Source organism: Hoplias malabaricus, chromosome 7 (assembly GCF_029633855.1).
Source record: "Hoplias malabaricus isolate fHopMal1 chromosome 7, fHopMal1.hap1, whole genome shotgun sequence".
Lineage (NCBI taxonomy): Eukaryota > Metazoa > Chordata > Actinopteri > Characiformes > Erythrinidae > Hoplias > Hoplias malabaricus.
Genome location: NC_089806.1, coordinates 20,562,706 through 20,580,355, shown reverse-complemented (window position 1 = coordinate 20,580,355; position 17,650 = coordinate 20,562,706). Strand labels below are relative to the sequence as shown.

General features: G+C 40.1%; 1 protein-coding gene across 2 annotated transcripts; it reads left to right on the top strand.

Annotated features, from left to right (window-relative positions):
* Nucleotides 1–8,102: 8,102 nt before the first annotated feature.
* aqp4 (aquaporin 4) lies at nucleotides 8,103–17,135 on the top strand. Of its 2 annotated transcripts, XM_066676521.1 has the most exons (5): nucleotides 8,103–8,236; nucleotides 9,398–9,821; nucleotides 10,712–10,876; nucleotides 11,584–11,664; nucleotides 13,693–17,135. In XM_066676521.1, exons 1-5 carry the CDS (start codon nucleotides 8,190–8,192, stop codon nucleotides 13,963–13,965), a joined length of 990 nt encoding a protein of 329 aa, XP_066532618.1. In that variant the 5' UTR covers nucleotides 8,103–8,189; the 3' UTR covers nucleotides 13,966–17,135. The 2 variants fall into 2 exon arrangements, with proteins under 2 accessions (XP_066532618.1, XP_066532619.1); XM_066676522.1 differs by lacking the exon at nucleotides 11,584–11,664.
* The last annotated feature ends 515 nt before the right edge of the window (nucleotides 17,136–17,650 follow it).

Below are 17,650 nucleotides of genomic sequence, written 5' to 3'. Positions count from 1 at the left end.
TTTTTTACTTTAATTGAGTGTTGAATATTGTATAAAGATACAGACACACAAACACCCTTTGTTCTCAGTACAGTTGAAATCCGATGAACCAGCGATCAACACTTTATATTTGTCTTCGGATGACAGCTGGACATAGATCTCCATGATGAATGTCCCCTCTGTAGCCTTCCACTGACCCTCCTAGAGGCTCTGAAGTGTCTGTTGTGAGTGATATGGGAGCTGCACATTCTTCTGATAGATGTACATCATTTCAAAGGAAAGTTCAGAGGCAGTGTGCAGATTTTACAATGTTCCATTACTGCAAAGCATCAGAACATATTCTGGACCTACTAGGAACATGAGAAACTGTGACTTAAGGAATTCAACCGTTCAAATTAATACACCAGAGACATGCACATACACTATTGCTTGTGTGTTTGTTCTGGAAGAGCTTCTACTTGTCTGGGAAGGACGTGCAATAAATGCTGGGTGACATCCAGCAACAGGAGCATTGGTAAAGACAAGTGACGTTGTTTGATGATGAGCTATAGATACAAAAATCCATTGCATGTCATCAGTTTGAGAACACTGGGCCACTACCACACACCCCAATGCTTTACAGTCCTTCAGCCAACAGTTGGGATTGGGTAGATCCAGAGTATCTAACTTTGGTAAGCTTTTTCTATGGAGATTATATAAGCTGTGTGTGAAATATTGGATGTTGGATGGATCTTTAAAATCTGAAGACGAAATCACTCTTAATATAGGGTTTCAACACGCTTGGATATTTAGTGTATAGGGAAAATAAACAATGTAACTTTTTGTTCTGTTGATGGATTGATGAATTCTGTTCTGCTGAAAGGTGATTACGACGTTAAAAATATTTATATAGATGGAAAACAACTCAAATCAGTATGTACCCCTGCGATGGCCCTGATGTAGAGCTGCACTGGATCACCATTTCAACCTCATGACTGACCACCAGTAGGTAGCTTTTTGTTCTTAAAATCTCTTTTATGCCATACACAAACCATCATTCACAATCCGCTTCAAACACAATAATCTCCATGACACTGGAATGTCATGCTTAGTTTACAGTTACTCTCCTCCATTAAGGTGCTGTAGTTCACATAGTCACAATTATGCCAGAGCTCCGAGGACACAGAGGACGGCTTAAGCCAAACATGTCTTTCACGCTTGGAGAATAAAGTGTTGTAAAGTCATTCACTCGTAAGGACACATTTCTTCTGGAACCTGCACCAGGCCGCAGAATCCTCCCATCTCATTTTCAAAGCCCAGGAGGAGACAAGAAGGTAAATTTTCATTATAATTTTAACATCAACCAGGGAAATAAGTGAGTCATTACTTATGCAGGTCTGTACTGTGCTCCCTCAATCACTGTAAATATGGCCTGTGTCTTCATTATGGCTCTAGCACAGGCTATAATCAGTGTAGAAGGCCAGGTTGTATCTCCTGATTAGAATGATGGCCTCAGTGCTGCAGACTGATTGGGACACACTAAGGTTGTACTTCTTGGTAAGAAGTGTCCTAATTCTCTCCTTGACATTTTTTCTTTTTCCTCAACTTTCTGAAGTGTAAATGTATTTTACTATGCTCTGACTAATGGAAGGCATTGTTCAGCTCCTGTTTTATGTTCTTTATCAGATGAAGCTCCGCAGAAGCAGGCTTCAAACGTCGCAGATAAGAGCCCAGTGCTGACACAGTTTGTGTTCCCTGAATATAGGAACATATTAACTACGCACCAAAGTGCCTTAACAGATATAGTGCTTTTGCTTCATGTTTGTCAGATGTTTCATATGTAGCCTCTGCTATGCTATCTCCTTCTCGATACAGAAAATGAAATCTTAGCAAGAAACATCTTAATATCTAATGAATATATTGAATATTTCTAATAATGAGATTATTATGAGGTGTGAAATGATTTAACCTACATCACTTGTTTTATGATATTTTAATTTGGCATATGTCAGGCCCTATTTCATGAAAACAGCAAAATTCACATTACTTGACGTCACATTTGTTCATCCATGTCATAAGACCCTTGCACTTGATAAAGCGAATTACATGTAGTTAAATCACATAGAAGTAGGTTGAATTATTTGTGTCATAACTGAAACACCCACAGTTGCACATTCTATTCACAGTGCTGTTGGCCTGGCACTGGAACACTGTTATCCAAACAAGTTTTAGGTGGTATGTAGTAGTCTGAGGGTAACTGGAGATTCACAACGTACATAACAGGCTCAACAGTCTAAAAATACCCATTTTGCTCCTGGCAGCAGCACACTGCTTCTATAGTGCAAGACTGAGGTTGTGCTCTTAGCTCAGAGACATAAGTTCAAGTCCCAGTGGCCCCACACACTATCTTGAGCCAGGGGTCTATGACAGTGCAATTGACTCTGCTCTACCTGGCCTGGAAGGATGGTCATTAAGCCAAGGGCCTGTTGGGTCACACATTTTTGGAAGTTCTTCTCCTATCTATAGTGGCAGACTTGATGGTTTTCTGTCTGGTGCTGCTTGAGTGCATGTAGAGCCCAAACATTGTAGACCATTAGCCTCAGACCCAAGGGATAACTGACCATCTGATATTTATTATACACGAACAAATTTCAGAATACATATTTTCATACGTCTACAGTCTCTACTTTGTTTTGATTAGGAATGTATAAAATATATGCATAATGTACAGACAGTTAAATATTACATAAAATAAAATAAAATGTGGGCAACACGGTGGCACAGCAGGTAGTGTCGCAGTCACACAGCTCCAGGGACCTGGAGGTTGTGGGTTAGATTCCTGCTCCGGGTGACTGTCTGTGAGGAGTTTGGTGTGTTCTCCCTGTGTCCGCGTGGGTTTCCTCCGGGTGCTCCGGTTTCCTCCCACAGTCCAAAAACACACGTTGGTAGGTGGATTGGCGATTCAAAAGTGTTCGTAGGTGTGAGTGAATGTGTGTGTGTGTGTGTTGCCCTGTGAAGGACTGACGCCCCCTCCAGGGTGTATTCCCGCCTTGCGCCCAATGATTCCTGGTAGGCTCTGGACCCACCGTAACCTTGAACTGGATGAGCACTTACAGATAATGGATGAATGAAAATAAAATATAAATATAATTTGTGGTTTTCTGATACCTTTTGCGCTCTCAACAACTCACTCTGTCACAGTTTTCTGTATTACAATGTTAGATGACACACGCCACTTTTTGTTTTCTGTGGGTATGTTTTTACTGTAGAACTATTTTGACCACTGTGTGCCCTTACATTTCAGTAATTTGTCACTTTGTATATGAGGCAAATTCACTCTTTCAGGTCAGGCAGTTAGTCCTTGGCCACTAATATGAGCTTGGATATTAGAGTGCAATTACTGTCTGTTCATATAAATGAGATCCCACAGTTCTTCAAAAGACAGGGCAAAGCCAAAGATGGACAAAATCAGGACTTATATGTCTGTATATTTCTTATTATATTCCTTTACAAGAAAAGGACATAGATGAACCATACAGATCAAATGCGACAAAATCATTATAGAGAACTGAATGAATGATATGACAGGGTTTTGTTCTTCTAGAGAGTATTATCCTCTCAGCTCGAGACTGTCATGATGAAAAATGTGATGGCCTCCAAATGACATCATCATCAATATAGTATAATTCTCCTACAAACACATGGGAAGCGATCAGCCATGTGTTCTCATAGGGGTAGATAACAGATTGTAAACAAACTTTCAGTGCTGCTTTGTTTATGCCTCACTCTCGTCAATACTGATGGAATGTCATTGGCTGTAAGGGCATGGAGTTTTATATAATGATTACATAACACTGCTGCCTTCCAGAAGAGGACACCGGATCACTGAATACTGGATGGGGAGGGTGTGGGGTTTGAATATACAGAGCAGAACATGGGTGTCAGAGGATGGTTGGTGTGAAACTTTTTTTTCCTCAGACAGAGAGAGAGGGATGGTGGAGGTGGAGTGGGGCTCGAAAACACTGTCAGCATTGTTGGTTAAGGAGTTCATCATTAGGACAGAACAAATATTCAGATTGACTAAGCCAGCATGAAGATTCGGATTTGTCAGGACACACAAAGACAGATTTGTTCGTGAGCCTCCTGCTAATGAGAACATCAAAGCACAGGGCCGAGGAAGACATGTTCACACACACACACACACAGAGAGAGAGAGGGAGAGCGAGAGAACGGACTGTGTGACAGCAGGGATGCTGGGAGATTGTCACAAAAATGTGGAACTTCAAAAATACACAACCTCCACATTCCTCTGCTTCTCTATCTGTGACTAACACCCCAACACAAACACACACACCAACGTCAGCAGTGTGGCCTATGCGCGTCCAAACCGGTTAGCATTTAAGTTTTCCCTCTGCCTGTGATTGATGGAGCAAATAGCAGCGGCTGAAGCAACAGCGCAGCCTGCACATATAAGATTAGACAGCAGGCATTACACGGGGAAGCCTCAGACCCCAGTGAGTTAGAGGAGTGAATAAAACTTTCAAAATATAGCGCGCCACACACACAAACACACTTCATAGCCGCATTATGTTATGTGCCGCTGTGGAGTTTCTCTGAATGGTTTTTCTTTTTTTTCTGAGCTCTCTCTTCTGTGTCTAAGAACAGCCAGCAATCACACTGTGAGATCTGAGCAGAGTTTCGAGCTGCTGAGCAGAAACTCTGGCTTAATATGCCCCCCACCCCCGTCTTTGTGTGGAAACTGACCCTGATTTGTAAAGTTATGAAGGACTTTTCCATCAACAAGCAGTTAATCACCTCAGTAATATAACAGCATTAGGAAGCTAGTGGTTTGCTTGCACACAGAAGGGCAACATTATATATTTCGTCAAGTCTATAATATGATATAAAAATCCCAATAGTGTTAGAAGTGTCCAATATCAGAAGTACTCCTGATATAGAAATGTATCTTTGATCATGTCCCTGAGCAGAGTTATTCATATTACATCTGAAAGGGAAGCTAGATTGTTCATAATCTTTTGCAGTGGCAGATTCTGTGATTTTGGGACCCTCAGCCAAAGACAGGAATGTTAGCACCTCTCCCCACGTGACTTTATGTAGAGTCACCATTTGCTTTCCTGCCTCGTTTTTATGTTTTTCTGCTTAAATTGTTCCCCTCAACACCAGGAAAACTGCACAGAAGAATTCTATCTCCACAGTAGAATTTTTATATTGATTAACTTTCTTTGAATTGTTCTGCCTCAACAAAATGTAGCATGATGTAGCAACATAGTCCCATACAGCCAAGACCTGGTCGTGAGGCTATACTGATATTTCTGTTAATAACTACAATAACAGTGTATAATAATGTAATAATGTAATGCAAACTTCAAACAAGTCTCTGGAGAGCCATGGCCTAATGGTTAGGGAAGAGGGCTTAGGACTGAATTGTCATTGGTTCGATTCCCACAACTACCAGGAAAATTAGGGGCTGTGGGAGTGAAGGAACAGCATTGTCCTCCTTCAATGCCCACTGCTCTGGGTGTGTGTTCACTGCCACAAATGGGTTAAATGCAGAAGACACATTTCGTTCATTGTGCAATTTTATTTCTCCTCTCAAATAAAGCCAAGTGCAGCTCTGTGGGCAGTGTACACATGGATAAAATACCTAGTCCTGTTTATTTATATTAAGGGTGTGGGCTGATTTCACACTGTCTGAGTGCAGTTCAAACAGACTGTTTAGAAAAGTATCTGCAACTTGCTGTTATAGAAACTGTGTTTAGAATACAATTTCAAAAAAGTGATGGGGACATTTAGTTATGTCACTTCGCACCAGTTGGTGGAGAGAAAATGATATAAACCAGTAATGACATTTCCCCTCCCTCTCCCACAGCTCTCACACAAATTCATACAAACTCCTCATAGCACATTGTTATCTCACTGAGGAGTTTAGCTGAAGGGGGGTGGGGTTCATCTAAGAACAGCTTGCAAACTCTAAGATCTGAGCAGAGTTTACAGCTGCCTTTGTGTGTGAAGAGTCCTGTTTTATAAAGTTACGGCTGTCTGTCCCTTACGGAGAGAACATTGCATCCTCCATGTGCTCGTATCTCTTTGTGACTGAATGTTCATGTATAGCTGAGCTGTAGCTGTCACCATTAAAGTTCTGTGGTTTGTTTTCTACGAAGACTTTTTAGGACTTGTTCCTGTAGCGTTAGAAACAAAGCTGTCAAGGCTCATGGTTTGTCTGTGAAACTCACAGCCTTCTGCTTTTTGTGACATTCTCACAGCAGTGAATGTAAATCTCACACTTTCACTCTCTCAGAAAAACAACAACAAACAAACAAAAAAAACATGGTTCCTCAAAATGCTGCCACCTCTACAGTGTCTGTCCTCAGCTATTAGATGGCGGGATTGGATTGCAACATCCACAGTTATTGATCAATATTCCCCCCTCAAAATAAAGCCCAGAGTGTGCTGATTTATTCTATAGACGTTAACTGGCCACAAAATCCAACCAGCAGCTAATGAGCTCATGTATACAACAGTGTTTCTGAATGTTTAAGATTTACTATGTCAAATAGGAAGCAGTGAATTTGGGAAAGTGTGTAGGTGTCATATAAAATCACTGCAGCATGTTTGACATAAAAATGTCTACAAACAATATAGATTTAAGCTAACTTCTAATTTATTTGTACTATTTAATTAAAGTGTAGTTGTTTTTTGTTTTTGTTTCAGAACTCTAAAAGACATTGTCTTCTGATATGATTAAATCACCATGCTCTAGTTGGCAGGGAAAATACTATTAAACAATATCCTCCCACCAACTCTCCCCCTCTAACAACTTCCTGTAAGTGAGCAAACATTCTCAGCATTTAATGCCACATATATATATATATAATTTCCATTGATGTCTGTATCAGCACAAATGATATACCAGAGAGCAGTTTTGCTCAGATCAAAATGCAGAAGGTAAGAGACAGCCAGGGGCTTATACACTGCTTCGTTGTGGATATTAAAGTGTACTGACTTTAAAATCAGGCTCATATAAGTCATCATCAGAAATTATGTATTATAATTATGATACTGGTGATGTTATATGTAACAGGACGAGTAACACTGGCTATCATTCACAAACAGAACACACACAAACCAAGTTGGACAAAAATGTATGGCCTTGACTGTCAACCCTGCAGCAACATTAGCCTCCACATCTGCCCAAGCATTTCAGTCATGTTCACTGTCGTGCCATATACTGCTTGTGTATGGATTTGTGTGCTGATGTGTCATAGTGTTTAGCAGGTCAACTGACTTCTACTACAACATGTCCTAACTCCAGAGGTTTGAGGAAGCCCTCTGTTTGCCGTGTCTTGCGTTTACCTCTTGTTCTGGCTCCATTGTGGGAGTAATGAAGAATGCCAACAAATAAACAGGAATTAAAATCTCCAGCTGACTGTTGGTGTGGGAAGAGTCTGAGAAGCTGAAACAACCAAGGTAAGCTTGAAGGAGGATAATAAGCAGATATGCTGTGACTTCTCATTTTTATTGTCTTCAGAGAGCCTAGGTAGATAAAATATCCAGTGACAGTCTCATAACCCCTATGAAAATACCTGTACATTTCAAACAATTAAGACATTGTGAAACAGGTCACTGTCATGTTTCTTATTCATGGTGCATGCACCTATAATACATGGCTAACCTGCTGTGCTGTGCAATTAATAATCGTAGTAAACAAGCATTGAGGCCAAGGGGCATCTTCACATGCCTGTAAATAAAAAAGTTTAGAGATTTGGTAAATTAAGATGCTGTGTAGTAATATTTAATGAGCTTTATTCTGTGTAATAGCATTTTAGGAGCTTTGGGGGTCAAAGGGGAGCCACCTTCTGCACACACAATCACACTTTAATAGTAAGGACTTCCAAAAACCTGTTGTGCTTAAATTTAGTAATTCTGCACCAACACATAAACCTGGCCCTCGATGTAACGTTGAACGTTTGTTGACCTATCGTTGAGATGGTTAGGTCCTTACAAGTGTAGCAAGACAAGTACAAACACACATCGTTCTCTGCAGGGGGCGGGGCTATTCGGAAAACGGGTGGGAAATGTAGTAACGCTTAGGTACTGAGGACTAGTGTCTCTCCAGACTGAGCGCATCTACACAGCTGAATCTCCCGCTTTTGCTCAGGACTCAGAGGCACTTTTACTTTCACTGGGAGTCGGAGGATGCTCACAAAGTGATGAGAGAAGGGGTTTCTGGCCGCATTAAGTTGTGTGGTTGTCTTCGGTAAGTTTTAACGCCACGGCAACAAGAAACAATATCTCAGTCGCTGTAGTTCAAATCAACTGAACGTTAGAGTGCACTGTGTCTGTTTAATTATAGCTCATTTTCTCTTCACATTATTGTCCACAGTTTCTTCAGAAAATGAGCGTACATGTTGTACAGAGAGTAGTTTACAGGCTTTATTTCTCTTCATAAGACGCCAGTGTCGATGATGTACATATATTTGAAAGTAATGTTAACATTAGCCCGTGTAATAATAACAAAAACACGTTTTGTGTAGCTGATTAAAAGTGAAATTAAGGTTTTAAAAAAGAAACTTGTTTTTTGTTGGACTGGATTGGAAATGCAACCACTTGAAATGTTAGAAAATGTTATGTATGAATCTATTTTTCTGAATACTGTTTCCGTGTACCATCGTATGCAACAAACTTTGAATTCAGTTATTAATGGACTGGCAGTGCGCATGCGCACTTCTTGAAGCTCGCTATAAAGGGGACACCGAGGACGCTCGCGCTTATTAGACATCCTACAAATAAACAACATCATGTCTGTTTTTAATGTTTCTGTACATTTTAAAGAATGTCTCTTCTTACAGTAGTTAAAACAGGCAGCCGTTTGTAACTTTGTTTGTGTTAACAGCACCCTAATCCTCTTTCAAGAGAAAAGGTGGATTTTTGTGAGTTTTAAAAACAGTAATGTGATATAAAACGCCCAGAAGTTAAATGGAATGTATAACATCTGTGTATCTTAAAAATTTACAATCAAAATTGAATATGGTACATTTTTGTTCCAAAATTAAATGTTCCACCACAGAGGTACCTTTTAGTTGAGGAATATAATTGTACTATATTCTATAATAATTGGAGATTTTAAAGTTGTGCTCATGTCCTACACCACATTTCATCTCAAGTCTTGTATTATGTTCTTTTATTTTATGCAGTTCTATAAAGAAATCACAAAATAATTACAAAAATCACCTCTCCTTCTGCAAAAGAAAATTTAAAGTACCTTTAGAGAACAAAACAGGACTTTAAAACCATTGTTGTATCGTTTAAAGGTTCATTAACACTGATTTCACCTTTAGTGACAATTGCGATCTTGTACCATACTTTTATTTCTCTCTCTCTCTCTCTCTCTCTCTCTCTCTCTCTCTGGCTCCCACAGGAGGTATCATTCCTCGTGCTCCTGGCGTCGTGACTGTGTCATGGCTGCCTTTAAAGGTGTGTGGACACAGGATTTCTGGAGAGCTGTTTGTGGAGAGTTTGTGGCCATGCTGATCTTTGTGCTGCTGGGACTGGGCTCCACCATTAACTGGGGAGCAAATCAGGACAGCCCCCCTCCCCCTGACCTCGTCCTCATCTCTCTGTGCTTCGGCCTCTCCATAGCCACACTGGTCCAGTGCTTTGGACACATCAGCGGCGCCCACATCAACCCTGCCGTAACCACAGCAATGGTGGCCACCAGAAAACTTAGCCTGGCCAAAGGCATTTTCTACCTGGGGGCACAGTCCTTGGGGGCAATAGTAGGAGCAGCGATTCTGTACGGTGTGACCCCACCTGCTGTCCGAGGGAGCCTGGGAGTAACTTCGGTCAGTTGGAAAGCATTATGGTACTTAAGACTCCATTCACATCACAAGCATTAGCATATGATCTGTTGATCAGATGTGATCTTTCTGCCTTGACCCTTCACATTGTGACTGTAAGCTAGAAATATTTGAGTTCTAAGCACTAGACCAAAACACATGCAGATTTAAATAGCTTTTAACTATTAAGCAATACCCAGTGTCAGTGACACAGCTTCAGGTTTCTGGGTCCCCAACCCCCGGACCAATGGCTTGGGGTTTCTTCCCACAGCCAAAAAAAAAAAAAAAAAACACAAGCAGTTAGGTGGATTTGCTGTATGTATAATATCCTGTGATGGACTGTGTGTGTTCCTGCCTTACCCTCAATAATTCCAGGTAGGCAACTGACCCAGAGGGGACCCAGAACACGATGAAGCAGTTACAGAAAATGAAGAAATGGTCCAAAAACATACGTTTGTAGGTGGATTGGCGACTCAAAAGTGTCCATAGGTGTGAGTTTGTTAGTGAGTGTGTGTTGCCCTGTGAAGGACTGGCACCCCCTCCAGGGTGTGTTCCTGCCTTGCGCCCAGTGATTCTGGGTAGGTTCCGGACCCACCACGACCCTGAACTGGATAAGCGGTTACAGATAAGAATGAATGAATTAATGAATGAATAATTTTTGTCTTTATTATAAAATATCAGACCTTTGTCATAATTAGTCAGAAAATTCAGAGTGGTGACACTTTATCCCTGTCACATGACCATGACATAAGAAAAGCACTGGCTGGTTTTGAGTGAAAAATTTCGATACTGCTCCATGATCTCGTTCCACAGGTCAGCAAAATTTAATTTTAAACTAGTTAGTATTTTCTCAGTGTGCAGTTCTCTGTTTCTTATATTTTTACTGCCCCCTACAGGTCAATGCTGGTATCTCCGCAGGCCATGCCCTGGTCATTGAACTTCTCATTACCTTTGAGTTGGTCTTCACTGTGTTTGCCACCTGTGACCCTAAGCGCAGTGATCTGAAAGGGTCATCATCACTGGCTATTGGTTTGTCAGTGTGCATCGGTCATCTATTTGCTGTGAGTTATTTTTTTTTTTTTTTTGGTTTGAGTGACTTCTTCTGCTGGAATAACAATCAATGATCTAATACTGAAATACTAGCAATTAAGGGTTTGGTCTAAACTGCAGACTTACATTTCTTAGTTTATTCACATGAGAAAGATTTGTTAATGATTAAAGCGTGTCAGATGGATTATTTGTCGTATCACTCAGCACAGAGCCTCAGCAGGTGAGATTTTGGAGGTTCAGGGAATCGTGACCTAACTGTGGTGCCAAGTGATGATGTCAGCTTTATACCAACAGCCCCAGCAGTCTGCAGGGTGTTTAGAAGCTGCTCTCCTGTTGCTAAGGAAGTGAAGTGTCCTCATTTTGCCCTTCATGCTGTTTAGACCTAACAGCATTAGAGACTTCACAAAAGACCCTTCAGAGCAAAAACCTTAGCCAAAGAACTTCTCCTTTCTTCTGTTTCTCTTCTCTTCCATTTTCCTCAGGTCTCCTTTATTTTGTTTATACTTCTCATTTTTCTCATCTGTCATTCTTTTATTTTCTTCCTTCTTTTGTCTTTATTTATTTTGCTATTTATTTATGTTCTGCTTTTTTACAAGGTCTTAAGCTCGGTTCTTCACTCTTCTCTTGTTCTTTTCTCTGGAATTCTCTTCACTTTTCTTTTATTCTCTTCTTTTCTGTCCTAGCTGCTATAAGTGTGTGATTGTGTATGTTCTACCAGATCCCATACACCGGAGCCAGTATGAATCCTGCACGCTCCTTCGGTCCAGCAGTCATCACTGGGCACTGGGAAAACCACTGGGTCTGTCAAACATTTTTTTTCTTTTCCTGTCAAACTAATGCAAGTCACAACTTTAGGAAGTTGTAAGATACAGGACTTGAGTGAAATGCACATGTTCAAACACTGAGTTTATAGCTGTTTGTGCTGGGTGTTTATCTGTGATACTACAGTGGCAGCGGAACTGAGGTCTTAGTTCTTTTGAGTAGAATATTTTCACCTTACTGCAGTATTATGTAAGGATCTGAACTTTACCTGTCACATTAGTTGTCTTACTACATACCAATACTACTACTACTACTAATAATAATAATAGTAATATATATAGTTCAATTTATATAGCACCTTTCACAAACCCAAGTCAAAGGAAGAAAAGGAAAGGGTTAATATGAATCCAAAGAAGAAAAAACATTTTGAGCAAAGACTTGAAGGACGACAGGGACGAGCAGTTACGAAGAAAGGATAGAAGAGAATTCAAATGTTTGGGGGCAGCACTGAAAGATCTGCCACCCAAAGTCTAGCTGAAGGAAAAGTAAAAAGGAGACAGTTAGAGGATCTGAGGATATGCAAGGGACGATACAGAGGAATGAAATCAGAGAGATACAAAGGGGCCAGACCATGAAGAGCCTTGAATATTAGAAAAAGAATTTTGAATGTAATCCTAGCTTCAATAGGAAGCCATGAGACAAAAAGCTCAATATGAGACAAAATAAAAGTGTTTGGAAACATTGAAGCATCACTGTCACTAAGCATAGGGTGTAAACATACAATGTTACGCAGATGATAAAATGCAGTTTTGGTGACTCAGTATCCAAGGTTTTTCACACTGGGCTGGCTTCGATGATCTGCTCTTTCAAGGCTATTTTTTGATGCTGAGTTTTAGTTATACTGAGGTATGTCCTCACACCCCTCATGCCCTTTTGTCACAAAATCATTGCTGTAGAGCAGGGTTTATCTTTGAGAGATGAGTACAGATTGAGTACAGCAGACTTAAGTGATTGCTCTGCTCTTGCACACCTTCTAAACCTGATAACTTACTCTCCTGGTAACCAAATGCCCTTTACACAGCTAGCTTGTTTTTAATACAGGAGTTTTATTTCTAATACTTAAATTTAAGCTTACATTGCTTCTGTGGTTTTCTGCCAGCAACAACAGACTAAAAGTACTATAAAATATTAAAACAAAATAAAAGATAGGCATGAAGTAGGAAGACAAATAAATAATGAGTAAAAATATTCTAACATCCAGAGGTAAGGGACAGACTGAAAGCGTAAACTGAACTCATCAGAACCCAACATATATTATTAAGCTGTATGTTATATAAAACATGTTTTGGGGTCTGTTTTTTATAAAGATAAATAGCTAAAAGATTTTAGATATGCAGAGAAAGTAGGGAATTACATAAGTCAAATTACAAATTACATTTGTTGATTAACAAATAAATGATTATGTATTTGTCAGTATTATATACAGGAATAAGATGAGTGACACGCTAAATAGTCAGTCCAATGAGACATTTAGAAAGGCAGCAAAATTCTCAAAATTCTCTTAGAACTTCTTTAGAAGCCATTCTATCAGTTCATTGGTGATGAGTGTTATTTTTTGTTTGTTTTTCTTATAAAACAGAGTGTTTATCTGCCTGTACACACCTTGTGACGGTAGTAACAGACTTGTTAATAAGGTGACTTCACACAGGTCATGACCCCTATGTGTGACCACTCCTGATGAAATGTATGTTAAAGTGGGTGTGAGGTGGTTTACTGCAGAGGTTTCCTGTTTGTCAGGATCACTTAGCTTTTACAGTAATAACAGAGCACAATTTAAAACTCGAAACTCAAACTCTCAATAAAGTGGTTTCTGTCCTTCACCCTCTCCTTTTATCTCTTGTTGTTTCTCTCTTACTTTCCACCTACTCTTACTCTGTTCTCTGTTACTCTGCCTTTGTCAGATCCTCCTCTTACTCTTTTCCTATTTGTCTCCCCACCTTTTTTCCTGTGCTCTCTCTCTCTCTCTCTCTCTCTCTCTCTCTCTCTCTCTCTCTCTCTCTCTCAGGTATATTGGGTGGGTCCTCTAATAGGAGCTGTTCTAGCAGCAGCTCTGTATGAGTATCTGTTCTGTCCAGACCCTGAGATGAAGAGACGCTACAAAAGTGTTCTGTCAAAAAACTCCTTACCCCGAGGTCAGTATGAGGGCATGGAGCCGGCCGCTTACCCCAGCGAGCAGGCTCACCTGGTGGTTAAGCAGCCAGCTTTCACTGTGCTGGATGTAGAGCGGGCAGAGAGGAAGGAGAGGGAGGCAGCCGGTGAGGTGCTGTCCTCCGTATGACTAGTGAGGTGCACTGAGGAGGAAGAAGAAACATCTGGACACTGCAGAAGAGCCCAGCTTAAAGAGACTGACCTGATCTAGAGGTGGTGGTGTGTATGTGTGTGTTAAGACAATCTATATTTGAGTACCACGCCATGATAATAGCAGTTTTCAAAATTGCCATTCATTTTAGTTTACTACATCATATGAACACAGCAGCTATTTTTCATGTCGTGTGAATATTTCATGACGAATGGACCGTTAGAAATTCTCCAAAATTACTGGAAATTAATTTTTTTTACATTGACTAAATTGAAAGTAGTGAGCAGCATGTTTTTTTGGACAGCAATGATATTTAATTAAATAGGGTGTTACTGTCAGTTACACTTACATTCAATTCACATTCGTTATCGGCAGGTTTTTCCCACTTTAAGGGCACGAACTGACAAATGTGGCAGAAATGTAAAGAATGAGTTAATCATAGTATTTTATCATCAAATTAAGCGAAGACAAATGTGCTATTTATAATCCTCCAATTTTAGTCTTCCTCCACTTTGGTAAATGAGCTGAAAAAGAGAAATAATTATTAAAGAAATATAACACAGCCTGAAATGACTGTGACTGCTAAAAGCTAATTAGTCTGTCCCTTATCTAGAGCTAAACAGAACTCATCTGAATTCATAACAGACATGCCTATTCTGAATGGTCAGTCGTGCCTGCTCGCTGATTTATTGGGATGTTGTTCAGGGAGGTGGATATGTGTATATGTATGTATGTAGAATGCCTTTCTCATCCTCTTTTACTCAGATTTCGTTTCTTCATAAAGTCAGCAGGAAGAAATCCATGCTGATGGAGGATGTTATAGGGCAGGACAGAGCAGATCGCCTAACAAGCAACAATCTCACACACCCACACATGCACCCCCCACACTTTTTACCAGTATCTGACTAGAGAGCACATATTGAGCAATGGCCTTGCTCTTTTTATGCAACCTTTGAGCAAAGGTCTAAAATTCACCCAACGTAACATCTCTACTGGTGTGTTCCAGCTGAAAGAGTGCTTTTAGTTTGCTACACTGTTAATCCAAATATTAAGATTTTGAAAGAATTTTTCCAGGAACAATCCATATCTTCAGCCTGTCTTATACACATTCAAATAAGGTAGGGTGATGGTCATTAAATTGAACAAATACAAATATGTTTCCATCATTTCACAACAGTACAATCCTATAACTAGGTTTAACTAATGTACATTCACTTTTCTCAGCACAGCTTTGGATGTTCAGGCTGGTCATTTGAAGTCATCTGTGAAGTTTAATGGCAAACAGCTGAACACATAAGTTATGAGTTGAGGGGTCGAACAATAAAATGTTACATGAATATGTCCCACCGCGACCCTAAAATGGGGAAGCGGAGAAGAAAATGATGATGATGATGATGATGAATATGTCCACAGACTTTAGAGCACAGGGCAGAAACTCAGCCATGATTGGTCAAAGAGCTGGTTAATCAAGAAATCCTGTGTGATGCAGGCCCATTTTTCTACTAGGTTTGCTCACATTTAGTATTAGATTGGACTCATAACTACAGTGCAAAATGAAACCAGACATCAGACATGTCTTGGCTGATCAGCTATGTTTTGACTAAAAGGGAATTCATTCATTCATTATCTGTAACCGCTTATCCAGTTCAGGGTCACGGTGGGTCCAGAGCCTACCTGGAATCATTGGGCGCAAGGCGGGAACACACCCTGGAGGGGGCGCCAGTCCCTCACAGGGCAACACAGACACACCTACGGACACTTTTGAGTCGCCAATCCACCTGCCAACGGGTGTTTTTGGACTGTGGGAGGAAACCAGAGCACCCGGAGGAAACCCACACAGACATGGGGAGAACACACCAACTCCTCACAGACAGTCACCCGGAGTGGGAATCGAACCCACAACCTCCAGGCCCCTAGAGCTGTGCACCTGCTGCGCCACCGTGCCGCCCCACTAAAAGGGAATTTGATTTTTTAATTTTTAGATTTAATCGTGAGTCATAAAGCTTATAAAGAACACTTATTTTAAACAGAATCAAAGTTTAAACAGGTGTCTTTGATGCAGTCAAAACGTCCCCAGTTTGTTCTCAGTGAAACAGTTCAGTTTAACACAGTTTGCCTTTAAGGACATTAGTGTTACAGAAACATGTTTAAACCTAAGCAGTTGGATTTAGAGCAGTGGAGTAGAGTAGTGGAATTCAATTAGAGATGATTTTGGCAGGGTTTACTGTTCAAGTCTCTCCCTGGTGAAAGTATTGAGCAGCGTTTGATAGATTGGTGTTAGTATTCAAAGTGAATTCACATTCCTAGTTTCTTCCTCAGTGCACAATTTCCAAAATATCTTCTACGTGTCTTTCATTTTCTTTACCTCTTACTTTCTCCCTTTCCCTCTGTCTTGTCATTTGGTCTACTTTCCTTTCATTGTTTCCTCTCCTCCTATTATTAATCTCTCTCTCTCTCTCTCTCTCTCTCTCTGAGGTACATTGAAGTGATGTGAGGAGTCCACTGACAGTAGGTACTGATAGGTGCACTCAGTGTAGATATTGAACATGGTTAAGGTCAATAGTGTTTATAGCTTGGATCTTTAGCAGTAGACAGTAGATAGCAGAGCAGTAGACAGTAAATGGACACTGAAGATCTGTTCAGTGCTGACAGTCTGTGTCTGATGGAAGGTTAAAGCCTGGAGACCAGAAAAAAAATAGTGTTAGTCATGAAAAATATAAATGAAATTTCGCCATAATGTAGAAGCGTAATTTATATCAACAACACCAATGTATGTGTATTTAAAAATGATGCAGGTCAGCAATCTTCCAATTACACCTAAAAATGACAGTGTATCTTTAATAGTAGTACATTGCCCTAGCTATAATCATGATTTATTGTCTACAAATTGAATAATGTTTCACTGATCACACTCACAGTTCACAGATATGAGGTGTACTCTTGTTTTAGTGTTTTTTCCTGTTTTTTCTTTTTTTTTCTTTTTTTCATGTATACGGGGTACTTCACATAATGTGCTCTCAGTTAAAATGAATAAAATTATTAAACCATGTCTTTGCTAATAAAATATTTTGTCTTGCCTAATCTGGATATGCAAAATGTTCAGCACTGACATTGTTTGTGTCTGCATTGCTGCTGCAATTTACCACTCGTACCAGCAGAGGTCAGACATCACTAAGTCTTGTATTGTGCAAAAATGCCTTCGTCAAAATAGAGATAAAAATGCAAATATAGTCCTGTCGTTTTTATCTATTTATACCATATGCTCAATAATATGTAGACACAGATGTTCAGTTATCCACACACAACTTCTACACAAAAAATCTTAAAACCTAAATAGGACCTGTGAAGCAGATTCAAATTAGTTTTTCTCATTTGCTAAAACACAAAACTCTGTTGTCTGAATCAAATTCTCAGTGCCTTAAACCCATTTTTTGAAACTGCCACCCATTTAGCAGAACCATAAGCAAATTTCACCTAGTTAGTCACAACAGGTTCACCCTTTTGGCAGTCTTTTCATTTATTAAGACACATTTTGCAAACGTATTTTCACCCACTAAAACACATTTTGCACTGTGATGCACGTGGGTTGCATAACGGTTAGCACAGGTAGCAAAAGTGAAACTCAAATAAAGCACAGGTGACACAACGTAAACACAGCCACTCT